We start from the raw sequence: 26,082 nt of genomic DNA on the forward strand, positions 1-26,082 counted from the left end.
AATAACAGAAGAATGATGGATGACAATCTCACACTGCACCCACTCTCCCTCCTTCAAACATCCAAGACAGCTGTCAACATAGCCTGTGAAAACACCAAGGACATCGAGCAAATTTTATGTACCAAACGAACATGGTAATCCCTCGAGCTAGGACTTTTATGTTGCAACTGCATTTTCAAAACCTGTCACATCACATAGGATAATTTGGAAAAGGTTAATCACCTCAGACAAAACATACCAGAGCAAACATCTGATACATGCGGCACTTTATTTACAAACTGCATCTGTAAAGAAGAAGATTGTTTTTTTGATAGCATAAAATTGATAACTGACTTATAAAGAGTCCATTTTGGAAAACTGTGAAAAAACAATGAAAAAGTGTCTTAGAAACTGTAATGAGAACATAACAATATTTACTTCTGTGAAAAATATATATATCTATTTGTCATAAAATGTGGGCTATGTCTGTAAAGGAGTATAAAGACAACTTTTATTTGTTTCATTTTACCCTCGGGTAAGTCATATTTGATTAACAAAATTCATAAAAAGCAGTACTGGAACGGCACTGATTTGCATCTGATAAGCAAAAGGGCGTTTGAAGCACAAAAGTTGAACCACAATATAGATACAGTATATAGTTACTAAATTCCTCCCTAAGAGAATCGCTGCAGTTCCCACCTCCCTGTTCTTTTATACAAAATGTACATTATATATAAGTTGGCGCTCCATTACAAAATGGATGTTTTACAAACAGTATATAACTACAGTTATACATAATATATATAGAGTTTTATTTTTTTAACAATAAATCAACTTCTCTGGATGTGAGCCTATGTATCAAATGATGGATGAAGGCTTGTTATAACTGTAGGCAATCTGATTTCTGCGTTTTTATTACTGGCTGTGCTCTACTTCCTATGCCAATTGCTCTCTATCTAGTGCATACTCACTGGTTATAATCTGGCATTTAACTAAAAAAAAACATTATAAATCTATGAAAAGGCCCATAAAAAGTGGGCTTGTAACTACAAAAACCTACAAAGACTAGGAGAAGCATTATGTGGAAGTCTTCCCAAAATGCTCCCAAAACCAAAGTCCTTGTCCTCTGTTGATCACGTTACTGCTTCCTGCTGGGATGCAGTGATGCGGACTTTTACCTTTACTGCTGTCCCTCTGTTCACTCGTGCCACTTTAGGCCACAGGCCCCCCCGAACGTCTCTAAGGTAAGACAGCTGACAGGTCCCTGATTCAGAAAGGAGAGACTCACTCCATCCTTCTCTGTGTTGCCAGTTTGAGCTGGAGGCATCCTCATATTTTTTAGGTGTTGGACTTTGCTGTTGTTTTAGCCAAGCATGTCAGGGCTAGATCATCGGCAGGCCTGCTGCACTTGATTGATTAGTTCCCCGAAGCGATCGAAGAGCCCCTCTACCCAAGCTCCGTTCTGCAGACACTTCTGTACCGTCTCCTCCTGCCCCAGATCCCCTGTCTGCACACGCATAGATGCGATCTGGAGGGTAGAACCACAAACAGTGTGAATTTAAACCTACAAAATATTACTCGTCACAGAGTAAAATCTACAATGAATCAGCACTCAGCACCTACACAGAGAACACTTCATTTAAGTCACAAGCTTAGCATACAGGTATACAACAACGTCTCACCTCGTCCTTACACATGAGGTACGTGTGGTACTTGTAATGCTGCAAAGAGTGGTACAGAGAGAACCACTGAGTTTTCTGCTGGTCCACTGTATACTCCTAAAAACAGAAAAGGCAGAGCAAAAACTTTTCAGGGACATTTATTACTAAATTTGTCATATCTGGTCCAATAACAAACATGACAGGAAAGAACAGTGACTTCAGTGCTCAACACAATAGAGAAATGAGTAAGAAACACAAAATGGTGTCACTGTGCCCTCTGCTGGACGTACAACACAGTACACAGTGAATTCTGCCAAAATATGATCTTGCCTTACCTGTGGCACTTTGTTAGGCACCTTGTAGGGCTTCAAGGTTTTCTTGTTGTAGGCCTTCCCACTGAGACGCACCTTAAAGGCAGGGGTCTCCCCGTCCTTCTTCAGCTCAGTCACCACTGAAATCTCCGGGAAGCTGTCTAGAGCCGTCTGAAGACACAGGACAAGGGAGTTACTTGGGTTCACACACAGCAGACAATGTACTGTAGTTTTGCTTTTCTTTTTCTTATCAAAATAGATTCAGGGTTTGTTTGTAAGTTTGACATTTAACATAAAAAAGGAAAGAAAAACAAAAACAAAATCATACCCACCTTAAGAACCTGCCCTATGTGCAGTTTGTGAAGCAGCCGTTTCCTGTTGTCAGTGATCATCCCATCCACTCTTTTCATATGTGGCAGCAGCAACTCATCTGACAGACAAATTAACAAGTCAACATGGCTCAAGTCTACTACCTGACTCACCTGACTCTTGTTTTTGAATTTTTTTTCTTTCAGCTTCTATAAAGGAGCTCTATATCACATTCAGGGCATCAGTTTAGCAGCAAACCACTATCTGCTATGTAAAGATATGGTGGAGTAATGGCATCCTGAGCAGAGGACACAGTCACGTTCCCTGTGTATGTGTGTTGTAACCCGAGCTTCTCTCTTTGTTTTGGTACATGTTCCAGCCACGCATGCATGTTTGTGTACTCATGTTAATGAGTCCCTGTGTGTGTATCCCACTCGCTAGTTTATTGCTGCCGCTCTGCACTGTGCTCATATGGCAGTTACCACTGATAACTCTGCCCTGAGCAACAGTGGTGGGCCATGGCGTCGAGAAAAAGTAGCACTCATTCTCCGTTTCTCCCACAGGTTAACACTGTTAGCTCTGTAAGCACTTTCGCTGTTGTTAGCACAGTTAGCTGCTAGCTGCCGATTTAGCCCCCTCCATGTTGAGAGCTGCGTGCAGACAATCCCAGCCCAGACTCTCAATTACAGATACGCTCCAAGTGTTGCATACAGCTTCTTTAAGCCAGTGGCTCAACGTCCAGAAAGTCAATTCACTCACCTTTTTCCCGCTCAAGTGCTGTCATCACATCTTCATCCAAGACAATGCTGATGAGCAGTTCCACAAAGCTCTTGAATGTCTCCTTCATGGTTCGTGTGTTGAGTAACCGTGAAGCAAATGGCACTGGAGGGTTTAACTCTAAGAGTGTGTGTGTGAGAGATCAAAGATCAGAAAAGCACGAAGACGCAGACAACAATCGTATCAACTTAAATCCAAACTAGATTTAATGAGAAAAGTCAAAAGGCATTTTCACCATCATCTTCACCACCCTCTTCTGCAGATGATCCCGAGGCAGTCGGTGAAAACTCCTCCTTCCATTTCCTCCTCTTTTTAGGTGGGGGCTCTGCTCTGGGCTTGAGTTGTTTGGGTCGAGGCTTTTGGCTTGGGGTGACTGAGGACTGAGGGGCGGCTGACAGGCCCAGCAAAGTTTTTACCTGAACCCCCCTGGGAGGCAGAACAAAGAAAGTTACACCACTGGTCATGTTTGGGAAAAAAAAAAGAAAAAAAAAGAATCACATCAATCAACACTTTAAGCGTACCTTAGCGAGTTCATAGGCTTGCAGCGTGGCTTCCGACTACAAACTCGTACATACTCCCTTTTGTTTACTGTGTCCAAGAACTTCACATATACCCTCTGGTACATGGTTTTGGCGTCACCAAAGTATCCAAGATACTACACACACAAAGAAAAACAACATGTTACCTGTCGCAGAATAAAAAAATAAAAAAAACATCTGAATGATCGAATACTTCTACATGTAAATATGGGTTTTGGCATGTCTGCATTTCCTTACACTGTTAGTGGCTGAGAAGACTCTTTTCCCATCCCTCAACTCAGGCACGAATTTCTGCAGCAGAGCCTTCTGGACTTTCCAGATGGCTGGAGGCTCACTGCCTGATCTCATTGTCACCTGGACATATGCAAAATACATCAGTATGTAGTAACAGTTACAGTTTAAGAAAATCTAACAATTAATATTCAACTACCAGTTTACACAAGATCTGATATGACAACCCTAAATTTAGCTCAACACCAAATCCCGTGTCCACCAGGATTCATTTTCCATCCCCGTTTTTCAAAGCTGTACCTTTAAGCTTTCAATGTCCTCATTCCTGACGACAAACTCGTCTCTCTCCCGGTACATTCCCTCCCCTCCACTATCCGACAGCTCCTCGTCAGTCAGTCCCTCGATGGCCACACTCGGCAACTGCACAGCCAGCTGGCCTGGTGGGGTCTCTTTAGACTCCTCTTTGGCCACAAACACAGGCCCTAGTGAGGGGGCGCTTGTTGTCTGTGTAGGAGGAGTTATTCGTGACAAACAGGTCTCGGTGACAGTGTGAGGCATGGTGGTAACCTGGTCTGGCTTCATCATCACACTGGGGATTTGGTTATCTGGAGAAGGGTTGCAAATATACAGTATGGATGTGTTTAAGAAAAACATTTTCAGAAAGAAAGACTCCTCATATGAACAATACATGAAGAGATTTCAGACAGCATTCTCCAAGAGACAAAAACACAGACAATGCTTATCACAGCATATTACCAAAAGAACTGACAAGTAAGGGTATTATTGATGTCACGTGTGATAAAGGTTAAAAAACAGCACAGGAAACAGAATACTGCTGATGTTTTGCATGAAACAGGGAACAATGAAAATGGGAGAAACATGAAACAAATGTCAGTGCCAGCCACACTTCTGATAAAATGTTTCAGACCATTTTTCAGGAAAAATACCTAACTTTTACCAGTTATTGCAACACAAAAAATTTGAATTTCTTTTACATTATTGTAACTTTATTTTATATAAAATAAGGGATCTGACTGATTGGACTCAAGTAACCTGTGTGGATTTGTTATCATTTTCAGGTGGTATAAAATACATTATAATCAAAAACACAATTAATAGATCAGACATGTCCAAAGTCTGGCCTGGGGGCCAATGGTGGCCCTTGGACCAATTTAACTCAGCTTGTCTTTCAAAATATATTAAATGTGTCCTGCCACCTATACTGGTCAATCCAGCACGTTCACTTTGCATTTTGTCCTTTCACCCAACAACAGCAGGACTATTACACAGCTTGTACACATGAACCAAGTAGTAACTACGCAAGCAGAACTATGTGTTCTCATAAACACACACACAAGGTCAACAGTGAGGTCCATTGTTTTCAGGAGCGCTGGAAAGTTGAATACTTTTTACTAAAAAATGAAACAGTTGAGTTTGTCTCATTTGTATGGGACTTCTTTTTCTCATAAACCGTATGATGTGAGAAACAGCTGGCCCCCACATTTTCACATGATCTCATCTGGCCTACATTCAAAAAAGTTTGGACACCTCTGCAAGAGATGAACAATAATATAAAAGATTTTAGGCTGGTGTTCTGTTCACAATATTTTCAGCTCTTCAGCTCTTGACGAGCTTAAGCAGAGAATCATTACCTGTCCTGGATTTCCGATCTGAAGCCTCATCCAGAGCTGAAAGCGCTGAGCTGATGCTGTTCCTCAGGGCCTGGTTCTTCCCGGTGTTCTCCTCCTCATCGGAGCTGAATGATGGCAGAGTCTCCAAGTTCTTTTGCAAATCCTCATCCAGACGTTTCTGTTGGGAGCTCACTCCTTGGTTCTCCTGGGGAATCAAAGGCCCAGGCAGAGTCTGCAGTTTGGGAGGCAAAGAAGGCAAAGTACATGGCAGTGGTTTCGATGTGGTGCAGGGCTTTCTTGGGCGACTGATAGTTCGTGTAGGACTTGGAGAGTATTGCTGTTTGGGGCCAGATTTGATAAAGTCGAGGAAGGAGCCAATGAAGCCCGTTTTGACCTCTGGCTGCTTCTCTTCCACTTCACGGATCTTCTGTCTGATTCTCTCCTGCTGCGGACAACCATCATATACACCCTGTGAGGCAGATGGCGAGCTGACGTCACTGCCCCTGGAGTTTTGCCGCTTGGCCTGCCCACTGCGCTTGGCCTGCCTGGCTTGTCCATTATCCTCCTCGGGACCACCTGGTTTGGTTAAGGACTTAGAGCGAACCTTCTTTTTGGAAAAGTCTTCACCACCTGGGGATTCCATGGAGCCATCCTCTGTTTTAATGCACTTTGAATTCCCTTTGATTCTGCTGTGGAGACCTGTGGGGTCATAAACATGTCCGGCTAAGTGATAGTCGTTCTCAGAGCTCCCTCCATCTCCATTTGTGTCAAGCTCAGAACTGTTGTTGTGAACAGGCTGACAGTCTGCAGCCATCTGAGCTCCATTTAGAGTCATGGTCATGTTGTGGGTATTAGTGTTGGTCATGATTGGCTGTTGTGCTGAGGAGAAATTAGGTGACATGTGCCTTATATCCACAGTCTGGAAGTGACCTTTAGAATCAACAGGGCTTGCCATAACTGCCATTTCAGCCTCAGCAGAGGATGTAGCTTTGACAAAGTCTTGTGGTGTGACGCCACAGGCTGCCACCGTGGCAGCCAGGATGTCATCGACATTTGACAAAATATTTCTGTCATCTGCAAGTAGCATAGAGTCTGGGAAGCAAATGGAGTTGAGAGCAAAGTGGTTCTTGGCATCATTTGGTTGCTGATTTGCCGACTGGCTGTAGTGGTGTTTGGAGGAATCAGGGCATCCTGAGCTCTGTTCAGACACCACCGTGCCCTGCTGTCTCTGGTTTTCGGTGACACTGGGACAAAGCAGTTCTCGGCCCATCTGAAGATACTGGACATGAACAGGGCCCAGATCTTGGGTTTGTTGGATACCCTGCACTGATACCACCTTTGATGTGTTTTGACTGTGGTGAACAAGAGGCTGCTGGAGCAAAATCATCTGGTTGGGCTCGAGGAGAACCTGAGTGCTGGGAACGGTGATGAATTGGGTGTGGGCTGCCGGGGTCTGGCTCTGGGATTGAGTATGATTCTGGTGGTTTTGATGATGTGGCTCAGGAGACTTGAGTTGGAGAGGGTGCTGCTTGACCTGCTCTGAGCTAAGGGGTACATGTGAAGATATAATACTGGAATTTGTAGTTTTTGTGTCGACAGTTTCCTGACCATTGGCACTGCTTAGATGAATGTGCTGTTGGCTCAGAGAACCCATTCTTTCGTCCTTCATCTGTGCTGTGTTTGTATGACCTAGTCCCATGAGCTGGTCATCAGATCGCGAATTGCTTCGGATAACACTTTGAGTTTTGTGATGATCGTCCATTTTTGAAACAACATAGATGACATTGTTGTGAGCAGACATATTGCTAGCTGCAGCAGAGGCTTCCATCGATGCCTGCTGGAGAGCATCAATGTCCTGGATAGGAAGCTCTCCAAGTTTCTGTTTGCCGTATGTTGGCTTTATGTCTTGTATTGAGGATCTGATGTTATTTTGTAAGGCTTGAGCAGTTGAAGAGTAGGTAGGCAACGGTGCAGACAAAACATATTTATGGGGCTGTGTCTGCTGCTGAGACAGTGTGTCATGTGTTTTAACTCCCACTGAGGCCTGCATGAGGGTGTAGTCCTGTGAAGAATTTGATGAGGGCAGACTCCGCACACACGTGGGCGGGTAAGAGGAGTTAAGGTTAAGGGATTGTCCTGTGGCGTAGCTCTGAGTCACCGAAGCTTGCTCCTGTGACTGAGATGTAAAAGTCACGTTTGGGGCACCCTGAGAGTGAGTGGTGGGGTAGCTCTCAGAGAGATTCCCCTGACACAAGCCCTGGACCTGGGCTCCATACTGGATCTCCTGCTGCTGGCTCAGCCCGGGACTAGAGGAGTAAACAAGAGTCTGACTAACAGATGCCACATTGTCAGACTGGCTAGAGAGGGAAGGCAGAGTCTTGTAAAGGGGGGAAAGTTTGTCTGAGGTGGAATGGGAGGGCTGTGACTGGGTATGGGTGGTGATATAGGTTTGTGACAAACTACTGGACATAAGGCTGGATAGCTGTACTGACTGCTGATTAGCAATCACCGAGTTCTGCTTGTGTCCTGGGGAGGAGTAACGGTCAGGAGACCCTCCTGTCAGGTTCTGAGAGTGCTCGTGACTCTCCTCACCCCCAGAAGGGTGTGGAGCTAATTTGGAAGAGTCTTTAGCCTTTGGCACAGAAGTGGACGAATAAGCTTGAGTTACTGAGGCTGTTTTGGGTTGTGGAGCACGACTGACCCCTTGAGAGGAATCTGCTCCTGTGGAAGGGCTGCAAGATACCGGGGTCTGACGGGAAGGGTCCTGCTGGTAGGACACATCAGCTTCACTGGCAGAGCCAAAGTACCCCTGTAAGGAGTGCTCTGCATTGGGCAATTGCTCTGAGGCCACGTGGCTGCTGGAAGGCCTCTGGTGGTGTTTGATCACACTACATTCACGCTGAAGAGCTCTTTCAATAGAGCCTGAGAATACTGTGGCCCCGTATGGTTGTGGGGCACCATGAGGGGCAGGCAGGGCAGAGGGTAGCAGGCTGAACTGGGGCTGTAGGAGGTGGGGGGCTGACTCCTGGGCTGATCGGTAAGTAGAGGACTGGACAGGCAAAGCCGAGCCCAAAGCAGGGGCAGGGAGATGATTAAAGGCCAATGCAGTGGGAAGCACAGTCTGGCTTGATTTGAGATGGAGAAGGGGGTCATGGTGAGAAAACAGGCCATTGGTTGAAGTGCTGAAGGCAGGATCCTGGAGTGCCAAGGATGGGTTGGTAGCATAACTCCTGGAAGGGTAGGCACCAGTGTGCTGATAGGACGACAGAGCAGCAGGAGAGGGGAAAGTGGCAGTAGAAGGCAGAGCACCAGTCAAATACAGCTCTGTGGTGGAGGCGTTGGTACCTGCACAGCACAGAACAGACAATGTAAGGACAGGACAGGCAACATGACTCGATATAATCCAAACATAATGAATTAAATTGTACACAATGGACAAAACTTGTGTTTAACCAAAAACATGTAAATACGGACATCACCAACCCCTTCTCTAAGCACTTTCAAGAGTTATGCTAGGGCTGGGAAATATGGCTTACACATATTATCTTGACATTTTTATGCTATACTGACATGAATGATAACTGTTTAATTTAACCCTTTGACGCATATGATCATTATCGATGTGATCATTTCAGTAAACTTATCTGAATTTAGAGGGAACACAGCTCCTATGTGACATTTTAGAGGGCTTTAATTTTGAAATTCAACATCAGACTGTCCTGATATTGTCTGAGTGACACTCACTTTATTATTTAATACTTACTCATTTTGTTTTATTTACCTATTTTTATTTATTATTGACAAACTGACTGACTTGTTCACCAGAAGGTCACTTTATTCTGAAATCAGTTTTTACATGCTCTTACCATAATGCAGTGTTTCCGCTACATTCATTTAGCAGTGGCGTGTCGCCGCTGCTAAATTATTGCTACCGCTGCTGCTCCTTCAAAATATTTTTGCAAATGCACCACCACTCTGAGACATCTGTGCACTTGCACAGCGCAGCAGCCAGTATAGTGAGGAGAGCAGCGGTGAGGGGAGTGGGGAGTGGGGGAAGGCTCCATTAGGGATGCACCGAATATATTCGGCCGAATATTGCAAAAAAAACCCCACACATTCGGATTAAGTGAAAAGCAAGGCTGAATAATAGCGGCGTGTTTTGATAACTTAATCAAACAGCGTGCAGTGATGGATGGAGTAAAATGTTGGCAGTGTGGCGATAAACAGTAACGGCGAATCCTGCCGGTTGTGGGTTGAACGGGGGTCACAGACACAGACAGGAATACGTATTCCTGTCAAATACGGTGGCGCATTATAACGGCTTACCAGCGAAGAAGTNTATAGAAAAGTGATTTATCATGATACTCGTCATGATATCATGATACTTTCACTGGTATTGTACCGTGGGTCCCAATTGAGGGATGTCTCTCACTCTCACCACCTGCTCCAGGATCTTCCTCTATTTTAAATGTTTAAATTGACTTTAAACTAATGGGCGTGGTTGATCATTTTGGTGTGTATGTGTGTGTGTGTGTGTGTGTGAGAGAGAGAGAGAGGGGGGGGGGAGGGGGAGTCAACTGTACATAAATAGGGCCTGCTTTAAATGCACGTTTACAAAAATGTGCAAGGAATATCCTAATGTCTCAATATGGTTGTCTGCTGTATCACATATGTAATGACATTTGAGTGTATCAGATATGTTTGATGCATCGCCCACTGCTAAGCTATGCCTCTTATCTCCAGGAGTTAATTTCACATTAGTCTTTCATGAGATAATATGATGCAGAAATCCTTTATTTGCCAGTGAGCACCATAGATAATTTCAGAAGTTATATATAAACTGTGTCGTCTGTTCTCTATAAGGGGTAAATGTAAAATGACTTGGTCTAGTACAGTATAACAGTGTTCTGTTCTCACCAGCAGGCCATGATGGGGGTCTGAAAGGAGGAAGCAGTGAGGCACTAACAGGACCAGCCTGAAGGCTTCTAGATTCCATGGCTGACAGGAAGCTCATGATTGAGGTCTCAGAAGTATTACTGCTCGAGTCGAGTGCTCCTAATGATCAAGAGAGAAAAAGAATGATGACCACAGGTAACGAAGAAAACACAATCCTGTGTGCAAAGTAATAGTGATATCTACAAGAGCCTGAACGATAAATTGGCCAGGCCGATGTATTGGTATAAAACAATATAAAAATTAGATTTGTAATGGAACTAGTTTATGCTGAAGAAATGACCCCAATTAAAACTGTCCACAGCACGGCTTGTGTATTATCCAGACACAATAGCGCTGAGTAGAGGTGCAACAGTTCACAAAATTCATGGTTCGGTTCGATACGACTTGGGTGTCATGGTACGGTATGTCTTGGATACAGCAAAATAGAAATGCCAGAAAAACTTCCTTTTATTTTAATAATTTTTTAAAATTTTTTATGTTATATTAATTCATAATTTGAGATTTTTCTTTTATGTGTCCAAAGCAGGAATTACCGTCTGGCTGAAATGGGTTTGTGAAGGAATATTGTTACAGGGCTTAATTATATGAAGCATGTTCGTAAAGCCTACGTCTTTTACTACAGAGTAGAGTCTCATATCCGCAGCTATAAATGTAACAATCGCTGCAGTGGTTTCTTTTGCTCTGTCTAACTCAGTTGGGAATCACTGACTTAATGCTGCAGGGGTAAAATTAGCATGTAGCGTGTGCGTTTCTCCTTGTTTTCTTCTAGTTCCACCTACTGACACACTGGGATGATGTTGACATAAATGAGTTGACATGTCTTAAGTATTCCCACTGATGTATCCTACTGTCACGTAGCAGATGTGACATACTGTTGTGTTTTTTATCCACCACTCGCACACCATCGCTGTCATAATTCGCAGCGTACTGAAGACCCTCCAAACGTGAACTCTGAAAGTTATTCAAGGATTTTCTATCTCTGGTCTGGTAATGGCGTTATGGGCGTTAGTAACCATACTGCAATGAGCTAGCTTAGCGTAACGTGCCTCTTAGTCTGTCTCACTGGAAGAGAATGTTTTGGTTTGGGGTGGGAGGGTCAGACAGCACGTTGTATGTTAAGTCGAGTGGGCTGCCTTGTTGAGCACAGTGGCATTAAGAATTAAATTTAACACAATTTAAGCTGTATATTTAATTTTGCAAATGTACAAGAATAGTTCAACGAATCATTCAGTTTGTAATGCGTACTGAACTGAAAGCCTTGTACTTGATTGTTCAATACAATAACGCAAATTGTTATATCCCCAAGTGCTGAGTTTTTAAAAATGTAGTTTTTCAGTGTTTTGAGTATCACAAAGGAAATTTCATTTACATCCACTATTTTGATTAGTGGCACAAGTCACAAGGTCATATTTCAAGTAAGCAATGCATATAAAGCAAAGATACAGCCATGACTAGATGCCACCAAAGAAGAAAGGTCATTGTAATTTGGGTGAACTGAACCTTTAAGAACACTGTGAATAGCATTCATAACTCACCTGCTGCAGCAGGAAGGTGTGATGTAGTGTAGGTGGGAAGCTGGTGGGTGGAAGTGTAGCTTTGCCTCTGGAGGAGCTCTGCATCAAGGTGTGCTGCACCATAACTGGAACTGCATCGACACACAAACGCATACATGAAAGTTCTCGTCTTCACAAGCAGTGGTGACACACCCAACTCGGTAAATGACTTCTCTCAACACACAGCGTGTTTGTTTTCAAGTACTGATTTTGTAAAGTCTTTGCTGTCCACCGACAGACAAAAGGCCTACTTGCAGAAAGCAAGCCCTGATAACTTAATGAAGCATGCTTTGAGAAAATATGCTTAATACACGCTACTTAAGTCCGTCACAGAAGGTCAGTCAAGTTATTCATACAAAACACAGCACATCTTTAAGGCTATTATTATGAGCAACACTTACAAAAACAAGACAATGATTTGTGTGGGGAAAAAAGGACCTCTTTGCCCCTCAATGTTAGCAAAAAAACAGATAAAAATCTACAAACATTTTGACAATATTACTCTGAATGGAAATAACTAGCAGCCTAACAGGCTATGGCATATTAGTTCATAGGAGTTTAGTTACATTAGAAGTTCATAGTTCTTACTTATAAAAATCTAAATGGCTGTTTGAGCTTTAAAATGGTTTGTGGATTGTAGAATTCACCAGTAACTGTTGTTGATGTCCAAAAATAAAAGGTAATTGCTCTACTTAGTGTGTGAGGAACTCTGATAATGTTTACCTGCGCCAATTAGGGAAAAAAGTTTAATATCTGATGCATTACATCATATTCTCTCCTGGGAAAACTCGTAGGAAACTAAAATAAAATCGGAGGTAATCAGACGCAGCCATCCTGATCTGAAGTGTTCCCTTTTTGCCAGAAGGTAAACATCTGTGGAAGAACACAGCGCTGAAAGGGAGTCATCAGCCTCTTTTTCTGGTCCCTTCAACAGACCCACACACACGTACCAGCAATCTTCTGTTATGTAACTCTTCTTTTCTGTTTGACTATTAAGTAACATACACCTATGCTCCATTGATGGAATCCAACACAACAGATCTGCCACATATTTACATTTCTGAGGACTGTGATGTTTGTTTGTTGTTGACAATGGCAGAAATGTGTTAATTAAAACAGTATGTTTTCTAACTGAGGTTGTAGTGGTGGTGTTATACTGGACTGCATTATATTAAAGTGGAAATAGACAAGATTTTTGCTTTTATTTATCGTGTTGATTGCATAGTGTAATGGCTATAAAATAATGACACCATCCGCATTTAGATCGACTTCCTGTCAGCCTCACTTTCACTACACAATTCTATCTGCCCCTGGGTACGATCCCCTGGGAAAATTAAGGTCCTATTTACAACACAAAGGAAGTGCGTTAACCATTGCACAATCAAAACCGGAAGATTAGGGCTGCACAGTGTAAGGAAAATATGTGATATCTGCTTACGTTGTTGAATAGCGCAACATCAAGACAGTAAAGATATTACTTGCGATAAAAAAAAAAAAAAAAAGATATTTCAGTTTACTCAGTTCTGCCTTTCTGCTGCTTTTAGTATAATTACTAAAATAAAACAAATTGCCTGTGTATTTAAAAAAAAATTAAGGGAATAATTTCCTACATTCTTTTACTGAACAAACTGAACATTGAAGTCAACACAAAATGCAGTTCAGTTCAGTTTTCTAGTCATATGTTATATCAAACAACTAAAATAAACCCTGAGTGCAATATTGCAGTCTTTTGTGATGTTTATTGCGCAAGCTGACACTGCAATGACATGAAAAAATAATCAAAAACTATATACTGTGCCACCAAAAAGAGGACAGCATTTTTGTTCCCCACGGTAGCTATCCCCAGTTACCAAAGAGTATCAGTGGAGTTACTATCCCCGGCAGCGGAAACACCGTCATGGAAGTGACTGAGGAAAACAAAATGCAGTGTGTCCTCTGTTGTTGGTAGTTGCTTGGCTCTGGGGAAAAAGGAAAACAATCAGTATGTCTTTTGGACAGCGACAATAACAACACTTCCAAACACAAGTGGGATGGGAGGAATTAAATGTTGTCTGTTTCCACTTTAATATATGTCTCTAATGCTGCACCACCCCTTCCCAAAAAGTTTGAATGGAGTGGGCACAGCAATTGTCACACCTCTCAACCTCTCGATATACAGTATTATAATACATAACACCACGCAATAACATCACATTATTATAGTTGTAAAGGTGGAATATATGGCTGAGCTGTTGTGCTAAACTGCATTAGATTTGAGGTGTACCTAATAAAGTGGCCACTGTGTATGTCAATTGATATTCATATTCATATTGTCTTAATGAAACACAACTGTTTCTTCTCATAACTCATCTGTAATGGCGAGAGGACCATAAACATTGATTTCTCATTCATCAATTGATTAAGTAATAATTTATATAGCCTAATAAAGAGGATCATATTAATCTGCTCCTGCCTTTCTAGTTATTCTTTAGGACGGTTTCATGTGAAACAACTTAAGTGATTTATTTGTGCTGCTTGTGAGCACAATCTGATTTATTTTAAGCACACACTACTATTTTGTCATTAAGCATAAGGCATTTTTATAATTGCAATATGGAGTAGAGCATAATACAACAACTTGAGTTTAACTAAGTTAGAGTTTTACAGCTTTGGCATGTTTGCTGTTATATCAACTCTGTTTTTATCTAATGGAAGTTAAGTTGTATTAGTTAACATAATGTCCATGACAGCAATGTGACTTAAATAATGATATGAATATGTACAGACTTCGACACGTCGCCTCTTAGCTCTTAGGTAACAACACCAATAGCTATGCATTACTAATTTGAGGTGCCATAACTGACATGACTAGCATCGGTAGCTACCTATCATGTTTGGGCTTTGGCGAGCACCTGTGGGTGTATAAAACAGGCCGATAAAATGCTAGTTAGAGCTGTCTAGCTGGTTAAACTTATTAGAGATATATAATAATTCCCTTCTCTACTTAACACCAACTCTACACCATGCTGGGGAGGCGGTGTGCTAGCGAAAACTAGCAAGGTGGGAGACAGTAACAAACGGCTAATGAACCACTGACAAGTCAAAGCCCCAACAACTCCGAACAAATTCCGATATCTGTGAAACCCCTCCAGTGTTCCCGATAACAAGGACCTCTGCACTTTTCTCCACACGCAAAGCTAGGCCCCTCCATCACCGAAATTTCCTTCGTAAGGTGCCCTCTCCTTCATCTTTTACCTTGGCTTGACACTAGCGGTGCTGCGGTCATAGGCCCAAGAAGCTACGGTCTGTGCTGGTGGGGCCAGCGCGTCCGCGAAGCTGGAGGTCGGGTAGTTTCTGTCCATCATCCGGTGAGAGATTCACTTCCCCGGCGGAGCTTCGTAGAGCAGCGGACACACATCGTAGCAGCCCGGGGTCCAACCCACCGACCGACCGACGGACCAGGGTAGGCAGTCCCGACAGAGCACCGCACAGTCCTAAAAACCGAGATATATCCTCGATAAAAGTGAAGCTTCAGCCCTCAGAGTGGTCTCGCTGATTTTTGTTCATCCCCCGTCATGGAGAGAGTGCAAGCCCTGCATGGTTTCACGTACCCATGTTGGTGGATTTCCCAGGATGCACCGCAGACTTTGGCTGGAAGTTTTGTAGTTTTCCTTCCTTCCACGCAAAAGTTCAGCTTCATCTCCAATCTGCGTATTTATTAAAAAACATCATTTGAAATACCCAAACTTTATTTCTACACTATCACAGAGCCCCAAATCCCTATGAAATTATTTATTATACCCAGACTGTGCTTGGATAATATGTTTAAATTGGTATAACAATATCAAATTTATTCTAAATGAATTAAATATTAATAATAAATTAGAAGACATTTGAGATTCTCTGTTGTGGATGTCTCTGGAGCCTAACTAGAAACTGTAAAATAGTTGTTCAGTTTTATCGTAACTCCCTTTTATGAGATTTTTTTTTTAATTTTTCAATAACTTTTGTGCTTTTATCAGCAGCCATATTGACAGCCATTATGTCATTTGGAAACATGTACCATATGGCATACTTGATTGTAACTAGGCTAAATCTTTTCTTTTTATTAGATTTTAGAACAAACGCTGCAGTATATTACAACTAAGAATGAATGAATAAGCTTGCTTGGTTAATTTTAATGGCAAAATTTCACATCAATACAATATATTTACTGATAAAAAGGCAAAACTTCTTCATATTCACAAAGGATGCCAAACAGTACATTGGCTTGGAAACAGAAGTGCAAAATGATTGTTCAGGCAAGGGTATTATCTCCAAATTATATAAGCCTCTGAGTCTTCTGTATTAAAATTGAATGCCTGGAGAGAAGACCTAAAAGAGGATTTCCCTTCAGAGGACTGGGAAGCAGCAAGTGCTGAAGCATAAACACAAACTGTTAATACTCATACTGCTGCAACATGACTGGTTAATGAAGACCTATGTGACATCAGAAAAATTAAACAAGTCTAATAACACTGTCCCAGACCTGTGTGTGTTTGGTGTGGACAGGAGAAATGGACCTTTTTCACTGTGTCAAAGAGTTCTGGCAGGAGATTAAACAAGCTCTGGAGAATATATTGAGCATACAATTAACACAGGACCCAAAGTTTTTCATTCTTGGTTTACACCCTGACAAACATCTTACATCCAAGAAAGATATTGTTGTCTTTAATCTCTGTCCAAAGCTTGCAAAAAGACTTATCTCACTGTCTTGGGAAAAGAGCAGTAAACCAAAGTTCATTAACTGGATTAAAGAGTTCTCCATAACTCTACCTCTGGAAAAGATGTCATACATCATGAAAGATAAACAACCACTCTTTGGAGTCATTTGGGGTCCTTTCCTACAATATATGGAGAATGTTGATTTATGTATTGTGATGAATGCAGTAGTCTTCTGCAGTTGCATGAATTATTTCAGCTCCTATTAATACTTGATCGTACTGGTGTGTTCCATGTGAACTATGTGTTTGAGTTTGATACAAGGTATAATCAATTAAACATGACATGAATATAACAATATGGAAACCCTCTTTGGAAAACAGAGAAACCTCCTTTTAAAATTACATATAAATTATAATTATTGTTGTTGTTTGCATTTTGTAATCTTTAAAATGTCTAAAATGTAAGGGAGGACTTCGTTTTGTTGTTGGACAATAATCTCTGTGCTTTTGATGTGTCTTTAGCTGAGAACACGGTTGCTTTCCAGTTCTTTAAGGTATTTGAAAATTACTTTGGCTTGATTTGTTCTCCCACAACGTGACAGCATGCAGCCAGTTCATGTAGTTTTTAGCCTCTGAACAAATTGACGTACAGTACAATAAATGTGTTCAAATCTGATAGACAGTGACACTACACGATGATAGCAGTTGAGTCTAAAATCTTTATACAGTTGATGTCATTAACTGCAATGTTCAAGTTTGTGTTCTTGCTATCTGAGATTTGTAGGACCTGATAAGTATAAAAAAACTAAACATTGTCAACAATAATAAAAAAAAATGTCCTCACAGGAGATAATAAAGGACTTTAACAAGCTGATGAAAAATTCCCAGTGTCTGCAAATAAGTACTTCCTGAATAACAGCGTCTTGTTACTTTTGCTAAAATTGGTCAAATTTGTATGGCATATCAAACTAGAAATGTTATTAATTATAGATAAACAAGTTTCAACCATTGAATTTGATCAGGCACTTTACCTTGTCCACTTCTGTGTCTGGATCGGCTGCAGACTGACTTGGCAGAGATGGCTGCCATCTTGTTTTTACATGGATTAGTGTATAGTGGTCTTACTACCACAAAAAAAATGCTAAGGACGTGTGGTTTAAGTTAAGCAGCATGACGTATGAGGTCCAGTAAACCCAACATATAATGTCCTCATATGAGGACACAGGGTCTCAGGAGGATATACAATTTTCATCTGCTATGGCCCAACTAAACCCTTAAAGCCGATCATATCTACACGAAGCCTCAAAGTGAGAGTCAGTACAGAGTCACCTTGCACACATGCACACATCACACACAGTTGAAAGATGAGACAATAGTAATTAAAATATCTCTTTTATTAAAACATCTATAAAAGATTTTCAAGTAGTTATATTTCAGATCAGCTTCAACACAGCAGGCCCTCAACACGTTCTCATAATGTCATGATGAAACTCTATAATGGTAATTTACAGGGACATAATAACTTCTTTACCCTTGTTTTACTGTATCAGCTGATGACGATGAGACACCAGCGTCCGACAGGCTTGCATAAGGCACAGTTGCCTGTTACTGCTGTGCCACATCCCGACTGCTGAAATATGTTTTAGCCGTCACATCAATCACAGCTATAATTCTTATTGTAGAATTGTAAAATATTCTGCTGTGTAAAAATAAAATATGGTAAATCTGCCTTTCCATTTCTAGTACATTTAATAATTAACCATAATATATTGAACGTAAACATGACTTCACTTATTATAAGAGCACATTTAAAGAGGTAAAAGATGATGATATGAAAGTACAAAGTGAATCTTAACAAAGCAAGCTGGTAGGCCAGTACACCAAGAACACTTGTATTATCCTTATTATAAAAGGATTTTCTGTATGGCGATATATAATACCATCACGCCACTGAAATCAGTTTGGCTGTTACTATTTTTCCTTCTGAGGGAGACAGGGAGGTGCACGACAACACAATCAGTCTGTCTCTCTTCAATTACGAGTAATACTTATCGTGTAATGAAACATAATCATAATCTCCCTCTCACTCCTTCTACGCATGCTGTGCCTAAAGCAGTCGCTCCTTAAGGGCCTAAGTACTCCAGCAACTTAAATCTCTCAGGTCCAAACACATTATTGATTCTTCATTTTCATTATACAAAAAGCAGCAAACTGTGTAAAAGCTTATTCAGCACAGGGTTGAGGTTATATTACAGAGCATAATCACACCTGGGAGAACAGATACAGTAGTAGAGGCACATTAGAAGGGGGATTACACTGTTAGGGAAAATGTAAACCAACAGACCAGAAAGGTTAGAGATGCATTAGTGGAGAAAGATGATCAGGGAAATAAAAAAACAGGCATAAAGAAGTGTTTTGAATCTTGTGATGATGAAAACTTGGTATACAATGCTAAGCAGAGCAGCACAACCTAAAGTGTCTGCTTGATGCTGGCACACACGCGGAGATGTTGTCCCGAAGATACTACCGCCGAATAGTTCCAGGTTGTGAGCTAAAAGCAAAAATAAGAGATATTACACAAATATGTTTGAATGTTCTTTCTGTGACCGCATCATGGATTGTGTACGAGAAAAACCTGAACAGTGAGTTATGACATAACTGAAAATATGAATGCATATGCAAATACCCAGGATAGGGAGGAGGCGGCGCATCATGTGGTCCACTCTTTGCGATTGCCTGCTCATAGGAAGGCAGTCCTGGTGGGTCTATTTCCTCCATAGGGGGTGGGGGTACAGGTGGGAGCACAGGTTGTAAGGACACCTCCTCCAGCCGTCGCATTATTAGAGAAGCATTACTCCTCCTCGGTCGCGCCCGAATGGAGCTGTGAGGGGAGTGTAGACATACATGTGTCACTGATATGTGGACAACATAATGCCTTTGAGTAATAAGGTTATGGTGGAACTTTATTCTTTTTATACAACAAACTGCATTTGAGAAGAAGCATTAACACAGTTTCAGAACAGGTATAGAGCTTAGAGGTACTTCTCCAGGTTAGAATACCTTCAGTGTTCATTGTTCAGGAGGTTTTTATCTACAGAGGCCTCCTCCTCTCCAAAACAAACAGACCAGGTGACTAAAACTGATAAAAAAGACTGAATAAAGCAGTTTCATTTTACGGATCAGTGTTTCTCCTACACTGTTTGGCACGCCGCAGATGGGCTGCTAGCCCTGCACCTGCTTATGTGTGCTCACCTTTTTTCTCAGATAACTTTATGCGTGCTCACCATATTTTTTGATCCTGACATTCAGGAGGTCTGTACCATAAGCCGAATTATCTGAAGAGGTCTTTTCCCCTCCAAAATAATCAGACATGATGATTTTGAACCATTAAAAACACTGAATAAAGCAGTTTCACATTAAAAAAATCAATGTTTCTGACACTCTCGTCGTGGAGGGGCCATGCCACGAATTACAGTGGCCTACGTGAAAACTTAAATGTCCCTATTTAGAGCTAGTGTTTGGTTTGTCTGTTTTGGGCTACTGTAGAAACATGGCAGTGCAACATGGCGATTTCTGTAGATGAGGACCCGGTCCCTATGTAGATATAAACGTCTTATTCTAAGATAATGAAAACACGACTCCAATTTCCATTTTACACTAAAGAAAACATACTTATTACATTCCATTTCTGCCGATACACCCCCCTAAATCATACACGGTGAATCTTAAAACAAGAATAATCAGCAACTGTGTCGATGATTGTCTCATCATTTCAGGTCATTTTCACTTTGATTCATTAAAACAAATAGGCCTAATCAAGAAAATAATCTGTAGATTAATTGGTATATATTATAAGTTAGTTGCAGCCCTCAACGATAGATACTCAACATGAGCAAATTACACTATAAAATTGTGAGTTACAGTTGTCAGCATATAAAAATGTCAAAACAGCTTGTAAAAATGTAAACTGGGTTTATAGCGCGAAAGTTATCTACTAGTGTCTATAGCCTTGGGGGTACTGTAGCTGAAAGGTCCTAGTAGTCCTATACTAAGGTGAAACTGTGTAGGGATAATGTAGCTGTCATTAATAATAATAAAGATACTCTGACTTACTTTGCACGGCTGAAGTTGTTCTTGCATTTTTCTTGACAAAAATACCAGATCAGGAGGCCAACGATAACAATGGCCACTCCAGCAGCGATCAGTCCCACCAAAAGAGATGTCACATCAACCCGAGAGCGCTTGTCCTTATCTGTGGATCATCACAGACCAAAGTGAGTCACTGGACAACATGTTATAAAAGGTAGCCAGCTGAAAATCACAGACAGGTTGCTCTTTTTCATCAGATATTGTTTCTAAAGTAGTTTGACAATAGTTTGACTTTGTGTAGCAGCAGATATACAGTTATCAGATCTATTTAGAATTCAGTCCTCATTGCTGATGCAAAACACAAGAGAGTACAGATGTGATTTGCACCTCACAGTTGGAATTTGAGCAATAGGTTGCATACCTAGCAATAATTTTCACAGCTACAGTACGCTGTAAAACAAGTGGTGAAACTGGTTTTGAAAGCAGCATAACATAATTGTGCTTGCTACAGGCAAGGCACAAGTGTTCCTAAACAACACATAGCCTACGCCACTGGTTCCCAACCTGGGGGTCCTGACACCATTAGGGGGGTCACCAAAGCTTTACTGGAAGCTGTGATGCGTTCTTGATTTTAAGGGGTGTAAGAATTTTTTCAAAAATATATTAAATAGGTTCACGGCTCAGGGTTTTGTTCATTGCTTTGAAGAAAAGTAAATGACATTGTTATTTGTTAATGTTAAGATTATTACTTAAGATATAAACCTTAGGGCACAGTGAAGCCCTGAACACATGCTTTACTCAAAGAGCCTTCACTCCCTGCTAAACAGCCTCCTCTTGCATTAGAAAAGTACGCAATTAAAACAACCAAAGAGCTAATAGAACAATGGCAAAGCATCGGGGAGAAAACAACACTGAATTTGTCCAAAAATAGGGCTATTAAATATGTGAAATTGTTAAAAATTAAAATATAATACATAACACGGGCAGAAAATTGAATAAAATGTCCCTGAAAATGTCACATTCACACATTCATCCAAATCTCTCATTTTACACAATCTCCCTGCTGTTATTGTGATCAATATTTGGGTTAATGACACAGTTTATCAGTTGTTCTGCATTGTTATTATGCAAATATTACATTAAATATCCATAAAAGATGTCTCTTAGTAAACAATTTTGCACAATATATTTGATAACATGAATCTAAAATGATCTATATAACAAATGAAGGTATCTCTTTCTTTCTCTTACCTGCATTGTATTTCTTCCAGAAATCATCCTGCAAAACAAAGCATCATGGTTAGTATGTCCTCTGCTGTGAGGTCTCTCTGTTAGTGCTCATGAGCAGCAGCCCACTGAACATCACCACTTAACTGTAGCCGGGATGTTTTCAAAGACCTCCCTTGCTTCTTCGTAATTGCACACTTCTTCATAACACTCCCGTTCCAGATTTCCAGGGACGAAAATCTCAAAGTCAAACCGGTTGAACAGCAGATGGCGACCCAGGAACGAGTTGGCGTCCCCCTCATCTACAAACACTAGTGTCCAAACAGGTGATATGATCAACAGCTGAACAGATACATCTGAATGGTTAGGGTTAACTTCTCCTACAGTATCTCACCTTCTTGGTCTTCATGTTGCGACAGTAACCTCCTCGTACAGGCCAGATGTCCGCATGACAGGAGTTGAAGGAGTATGAACAGATGAAACAACATGGTCACGCGTGCACCTGCGCGCGGACAGCGGGTGGGGCATTAATTGGCGGTACAGAGGGCAGAGTACCATTAACAACACCTTTTCACCTCAAACCACTATATGTACACTTATATTTCACCACCCAGCGTCAGATACATGTATTGTACTTTACCTATGATGAGAAGAGGCACATACTGACGGGCAGAGTTCAACAACAGCTCAGAGAAACAGACCGAGGAGTGGTAGGTACGTGTCCCAGCCTCGGCGCTGATAAGACGACTCAGGAAACGCTCAGCGGTAGTCACAAACAACAGCACAGTTCACCAACTTCCTCACAACAACTTTAACACGGCTCATCGTTTAAATACAGAATACAGTACACTACAGCTGTGGTAGTCCATGGAGAGCTCAGGAGGGTCCCGGTGGGGTAAAAGAAAGGTTTTGTTTACTGCCAACAGATGTGGCCTCAGTGACTCCTCAACTACCTGCGCAGACTAGACCAATCGACCACGTTTACCTGGATACTGTGATAAGTTCTGTGAGGAAAAGGCCGCTAGATGGCAGCTGAAGCCAGGAAAGTGAAAGTACTTTCAGCAAGACTTTTCACACCTAAGTATAAAATAGCATTACTCATGCATCATCTATCTTCTGACTGTGAGTCAGATGCCACAACTGTACTCCTCCCAGTGACAAATCATTGTGAGGCCTTCACTCCTGATCATACTGAGGCAGCACTTTCTGTGTGTATTTTTAAAGAAATACTTCACCCACAATATGACCATTTGCAAATGTTACCTTGAAATCATGTCCTTGTAGGAAAAACATATATCTCTGCCTTTTCATTATAGATATTTAGCGGCTGCTTTTTTTTCAGGGCAAATTTTTAAGTTCAACAGCTTAAAGGAATACTTCACCCGCAAAATACAATTTGTATATCAATTCGTCATTTGATTCAATTTTATTTATAAAGCCCAATATCACAAATCCCACCTTGCCTCAGAGGGGTTTACAACACACTTCATCCCTCTGTCCTTGGACCCTGACAGCAGGTCAGTCATGCCTTCTTACTTTGAATTCATGAAGAAAAAATAGTTTTCTCTCACATATCTCTGCAGAAAATGGTGAACAGATTGATTTATTGATTGATTGGGGTCCATGTTTAAGAACCAAAAAAACTATCAAAACATCTGGTTACAAACTCTTGCAGTATAAGTCTCATTAATCCAGTTGTATGCTGTGTACTTCCCAGACACATGCATTTTCATGTCGTGTTTTGATATAGTTTTAGTTTAGTATTTAGTATTAGTTAGTTCAGTAGTTCTAGTATGTAGTATAATTAGTTTAGTATTACTGTTACTATATAGCTGTGTTTATGTCATGTTTAGCTGGTTGTCTTATTGTATCTGTTTTTAAATGCACTAATGAAGTGGCAGCCGTAATCTCATTATATTTAATATATGATGACAATAAAGCTTTCTATTCTATTCTAGTTTTGTTGTTGTTAATCGTGGTCCCCAGTCAATCAATAAATCATATGCTTGCCGTTTTCTGTGGACGCATGAGAGAAAAACAAACATTTCTTCACAAATTCAAGGTAACAAGGCATGACTGACAGAGGGATGTAGTAAATGACTAATTGATAAAGAAGTAAAATATCTAAATAAATAGGCAGAGATATTTGTTTTTCTTAAAAGGACAAAACAAATAGTAATTTTTTAAGTAATATGAATACTGCCCTATGCTAAACAATCTACACAATCAGACTCTCATTTTAAAAGGGGCTAACATGCAATAGACATACAGAATACTAGTAGGCCTTTACCATATGAAATGTAAATGACATACCTACATTTTTTCCATGTTAGAGACTGATGTGATGGTTTTATGGCTTGTGTTTTGTCATGTAACCTCTGGGTGATTTTCCCCACTAAGATTTATTAGGATATAAAGAGCCATCTTACTTTAATGACACTTAAAGCTTAAAGGGTCATTCTGTCTCAGTATCAATGTTGTATCTTCACTTCTCATGGGTGGGCACAAATTACTGTTGTAACACGATGCTATCCTTTGGGATCTTTGCATCAGGACTCTTTTAAAAACAATAAACCTTTATGATCTCTCAGTTGCTCCGGAGCTGATGAGTACATCACCATGCACAGGCCTTGTATGGGAAAAAGTTGTGTAATGGCTTCTGAAGTCGTTCTGACAGAGAAGAGCCATCTGTGTTAAAATAGACTTACTCTGACATTTTCCACCACAAAGAATGGTTACTATAGCAACTTTAGAGACACCACAAACAGCTAAACACCCAGCAACATAGCAAAGATAAAGCTCCCCATTCTGCCTGGCAAACCATTCATAACAGTGTTTATGTTTTACACTCTCCATGTAAATACACATATCTGTCTGTGAGCCTCTGGGCCTCTGGGTCGGTGTTTATGTAACGCAGAGATAGGATGCAATTGAACATTATCTGGCTGACTACTGGATGGTGCTAATTGAAGGGCAGTGAGAGCCCATCTCTCATACTTGGCTACGTCTCTGGATACCGTCAGGGTCTGAGATTTACCCAGATGACCGTTGATATGAAGAAAATGCATGACACAAATGAGAGATTCCAGACTTTATCTAGAGTGTGACGTCAGATGATATTGCCACCTTACACCACATACTGCCATATCAATGTTATAATGAGTAATAGTGTCTCATTGCCGGGAAATCCAAACATCAGCTCACATAGCAAGATTGTGCTCATGCACAGGAAGGTGTGACCAGTGGTGAAGTATTTAAATCCATCACCTAAGTAAAAGATCCATCTCCACAATGTAAAAATACTGTAACTACTTCTTAAATTAGAAGTAAGTATACCTGCTTTTCCACGAGCATAATTCATATATCATAAGTAAAAGTGCTCTTTGTGTAGAAAATAATGACCCTTTACTGTTGTAGCTGGTTGACACTGGAGCTAGTTTTTGCCACTTTATGTACAGTTTATGTACAATTATGTGGTTTAGTCATTCTTAACAACGGGTCAAGCTCTGTCCAAAGAGTCACAAAATTAATGAAGTGTTGGGACATAATTATTTCGGTGAGAACAAAGAACAAGAACAAGTTTTGCTGTTCTGTAATCTGTAAATGTTGTATAAGTTTACCTTTTTGGTGCACAGTTATGTAAATGAAACCATCTGAGTAATGTAGAGAGGACATCTTTGTGGAACTGCTAACAAGTCAGACAAAATTCGATATTAATCTTCTTTTAAGATTATTTTTTTTGCCTTTTTTTGTCTTTAGTGACAGGACAGTTTGAAGTCTGAAGGGGGGAGATAGAGGGGACAACATGCAGCAAAGGGCAATGGGCGGGAATCAAGCCTGTGGTCGCTGTGGCAAGGACACTGCCTTCGTACATGGGATGCCTGCTCTATACCCACTGAGCTACTGGGCTCCCCCTTAATCTTAAAAGTAACTATTGTTCATAGCTGTAAAATAAATGGAGTGCAGTTAATATAAGACAATGTATCCTTCGGAAATGTGTTGAAATGGAGGTATATATTAGCAGAAAATGTTAAAGTAAGTCAAAATTGTAAGTGCAGTACTGGAGTAAATGTACTTAGTTACTTTCCACATCTGCTTATGACCTGAGCTGCATGTGCAAACAAGGCTCAGCTCCCA

General features: G+C 41.0%; 2 protein-coding genes across 3 annotated transcripts; both read right to left on the reverse strand.

The window, feature by feature from the left end:
- Window positions 1-249: 249 nt before the first annotated feature.
- On the reverse strand, window positions 250-15,550 carry qser1 (glutamine and serine rich 1). 2 transcript variants are annotated; one of them, XM_050044717.1, is made up of 14 exons: window positions 15,182-15,550; window positions 13,798-13,905; window positions 11,930-12,039; window positions 10,356-10,493; window positions 5,460-8,783; window positions 4,108-4,412; window positions 3,814-3,930; window positions 3,559-3,692; window positions 3,273-3,463; window positions 3,020-3,157; window positions 2,284-2,381; window positions 1,976-2,122; window positions 1,662-1,757; window positions 250-1,507 (listed from the first exon to the last, which is right to left on the reverse strand). In XM_050044717.1, the coding sequence occupies exons 1-14, from the start codon at window positions 15,289-15,291 to the stop codon at window positions 1,367-1,369; spliced, it is 5,157 nt and encodes a 1,718-aa protein (XP_049900674.1). In that variant the 5' UTR covers window positions 15,292-15,550; the 3' UTR covers window positions 250-1,366. The 2 variants fall into 2 exon arrangements, with proteins under 2 accessions (XP_049900674.1, XP_049900681.1); XM_050044724.1 differs by lacking the exon at window positions 13,798-13,905.
- Window positions 15,551-18,011: 2,461 nt separating this feature from the next.
- prrg4 (proline rich Gla (G-carboxyglutamic acid) 4 (transmembrane)) lies at window positions 18,012-22,915 on the reverse strand. Its single transcript, XM_050044611.1, has 7 exons — window positions 22,586-22,915; window positions 22,340-22,447; window positions 22,093-22,256; window positions 21,970-21,997; window positions 20,743-20,881; window positions 19,316-19,510; window positions 18,012-19,180 (listed from the first exon to the last, which is right to left on the reverse strand). The coding sequence occupies exons 2-7, from the start codon at window positions 22,431-22,433 to the stop codon at window positions 19,153-19,155; spliced, it is 648 nt and encodes a 215-aa protein (XP_049900568.1). The 5' UTR covers window positions 22,434-22,447; window positions 22,586-22,915; the 3' UTR covers window positions 18,012-19,152.
- Window positions 22,916-26,082: the final 3,167 nt, after the last annotated feature.

The sequence above is a fragment of the Epinephelus moara genome, chromosome 1, assembly GCF_006386435.1.
Source record: "Epinephelus moara isolate mb chromosome 1, YSFRI_EMoa_1.0, whole genome shotgun sequence".
Lineage (NCBI taxonomy): Eukaryota > Metazoa > Chordata > Actinopteri > Perciformes > Serranidae > Epinephelus > Epinephelus moara.

What these genes read in the sequence shown, in the direction of transcription:
- qser1 (XM_050044717.1), bottom strand. Translation starts at nt 15,291, where the DNA reads ATGATGGACAGAAACTACCCGACCTCCAGCTTCGCGGACGCGCTGGCC. An exon ending in AGCACTTGAGCGGGAAAAAG is followed by an intron (nt 2,382 to 3,019) that starts GTGAGTGAATTG and finishes TTTGTCTGTCAG; the next exon opens with ATGAGTTGCTGCTGCCACAT. An exon ending in ACCTCATGTGTAAGGACGAG is followed by an intron (nt 1,508 to 1,661) that starts GTGAGACGTTGT and finishes TCTACCCTCCAG; the next exon opens with ATCGCATCTATGCGTGTGCA.
- prrg4 (XM_050044611.1), bottom strand. Translation starts at nt 22,433, where the DNA reads ATGTTGTTTCATCTGTTCATACTCCTTCAACTCCTGTCATGCGGACAT. An exon ending in GCAACATGAAGACCAAGAAG is followed by an intron (nt 22,257 to 22,339) that starts GTGAGATACTGT and finishes TTTGGACACTAG; the next exon opens with TGTTTGTAGATGAGGGGGAC. An exon ending in TTGAAAACATCCCGGCTACA is followed by an intron (nt 21,998 to 22,092) that starts GTTAAGTGGTGA and finishes TTTGTTTTGCAG; the next exon opens with GATGATTTCTGGAAGAAATA.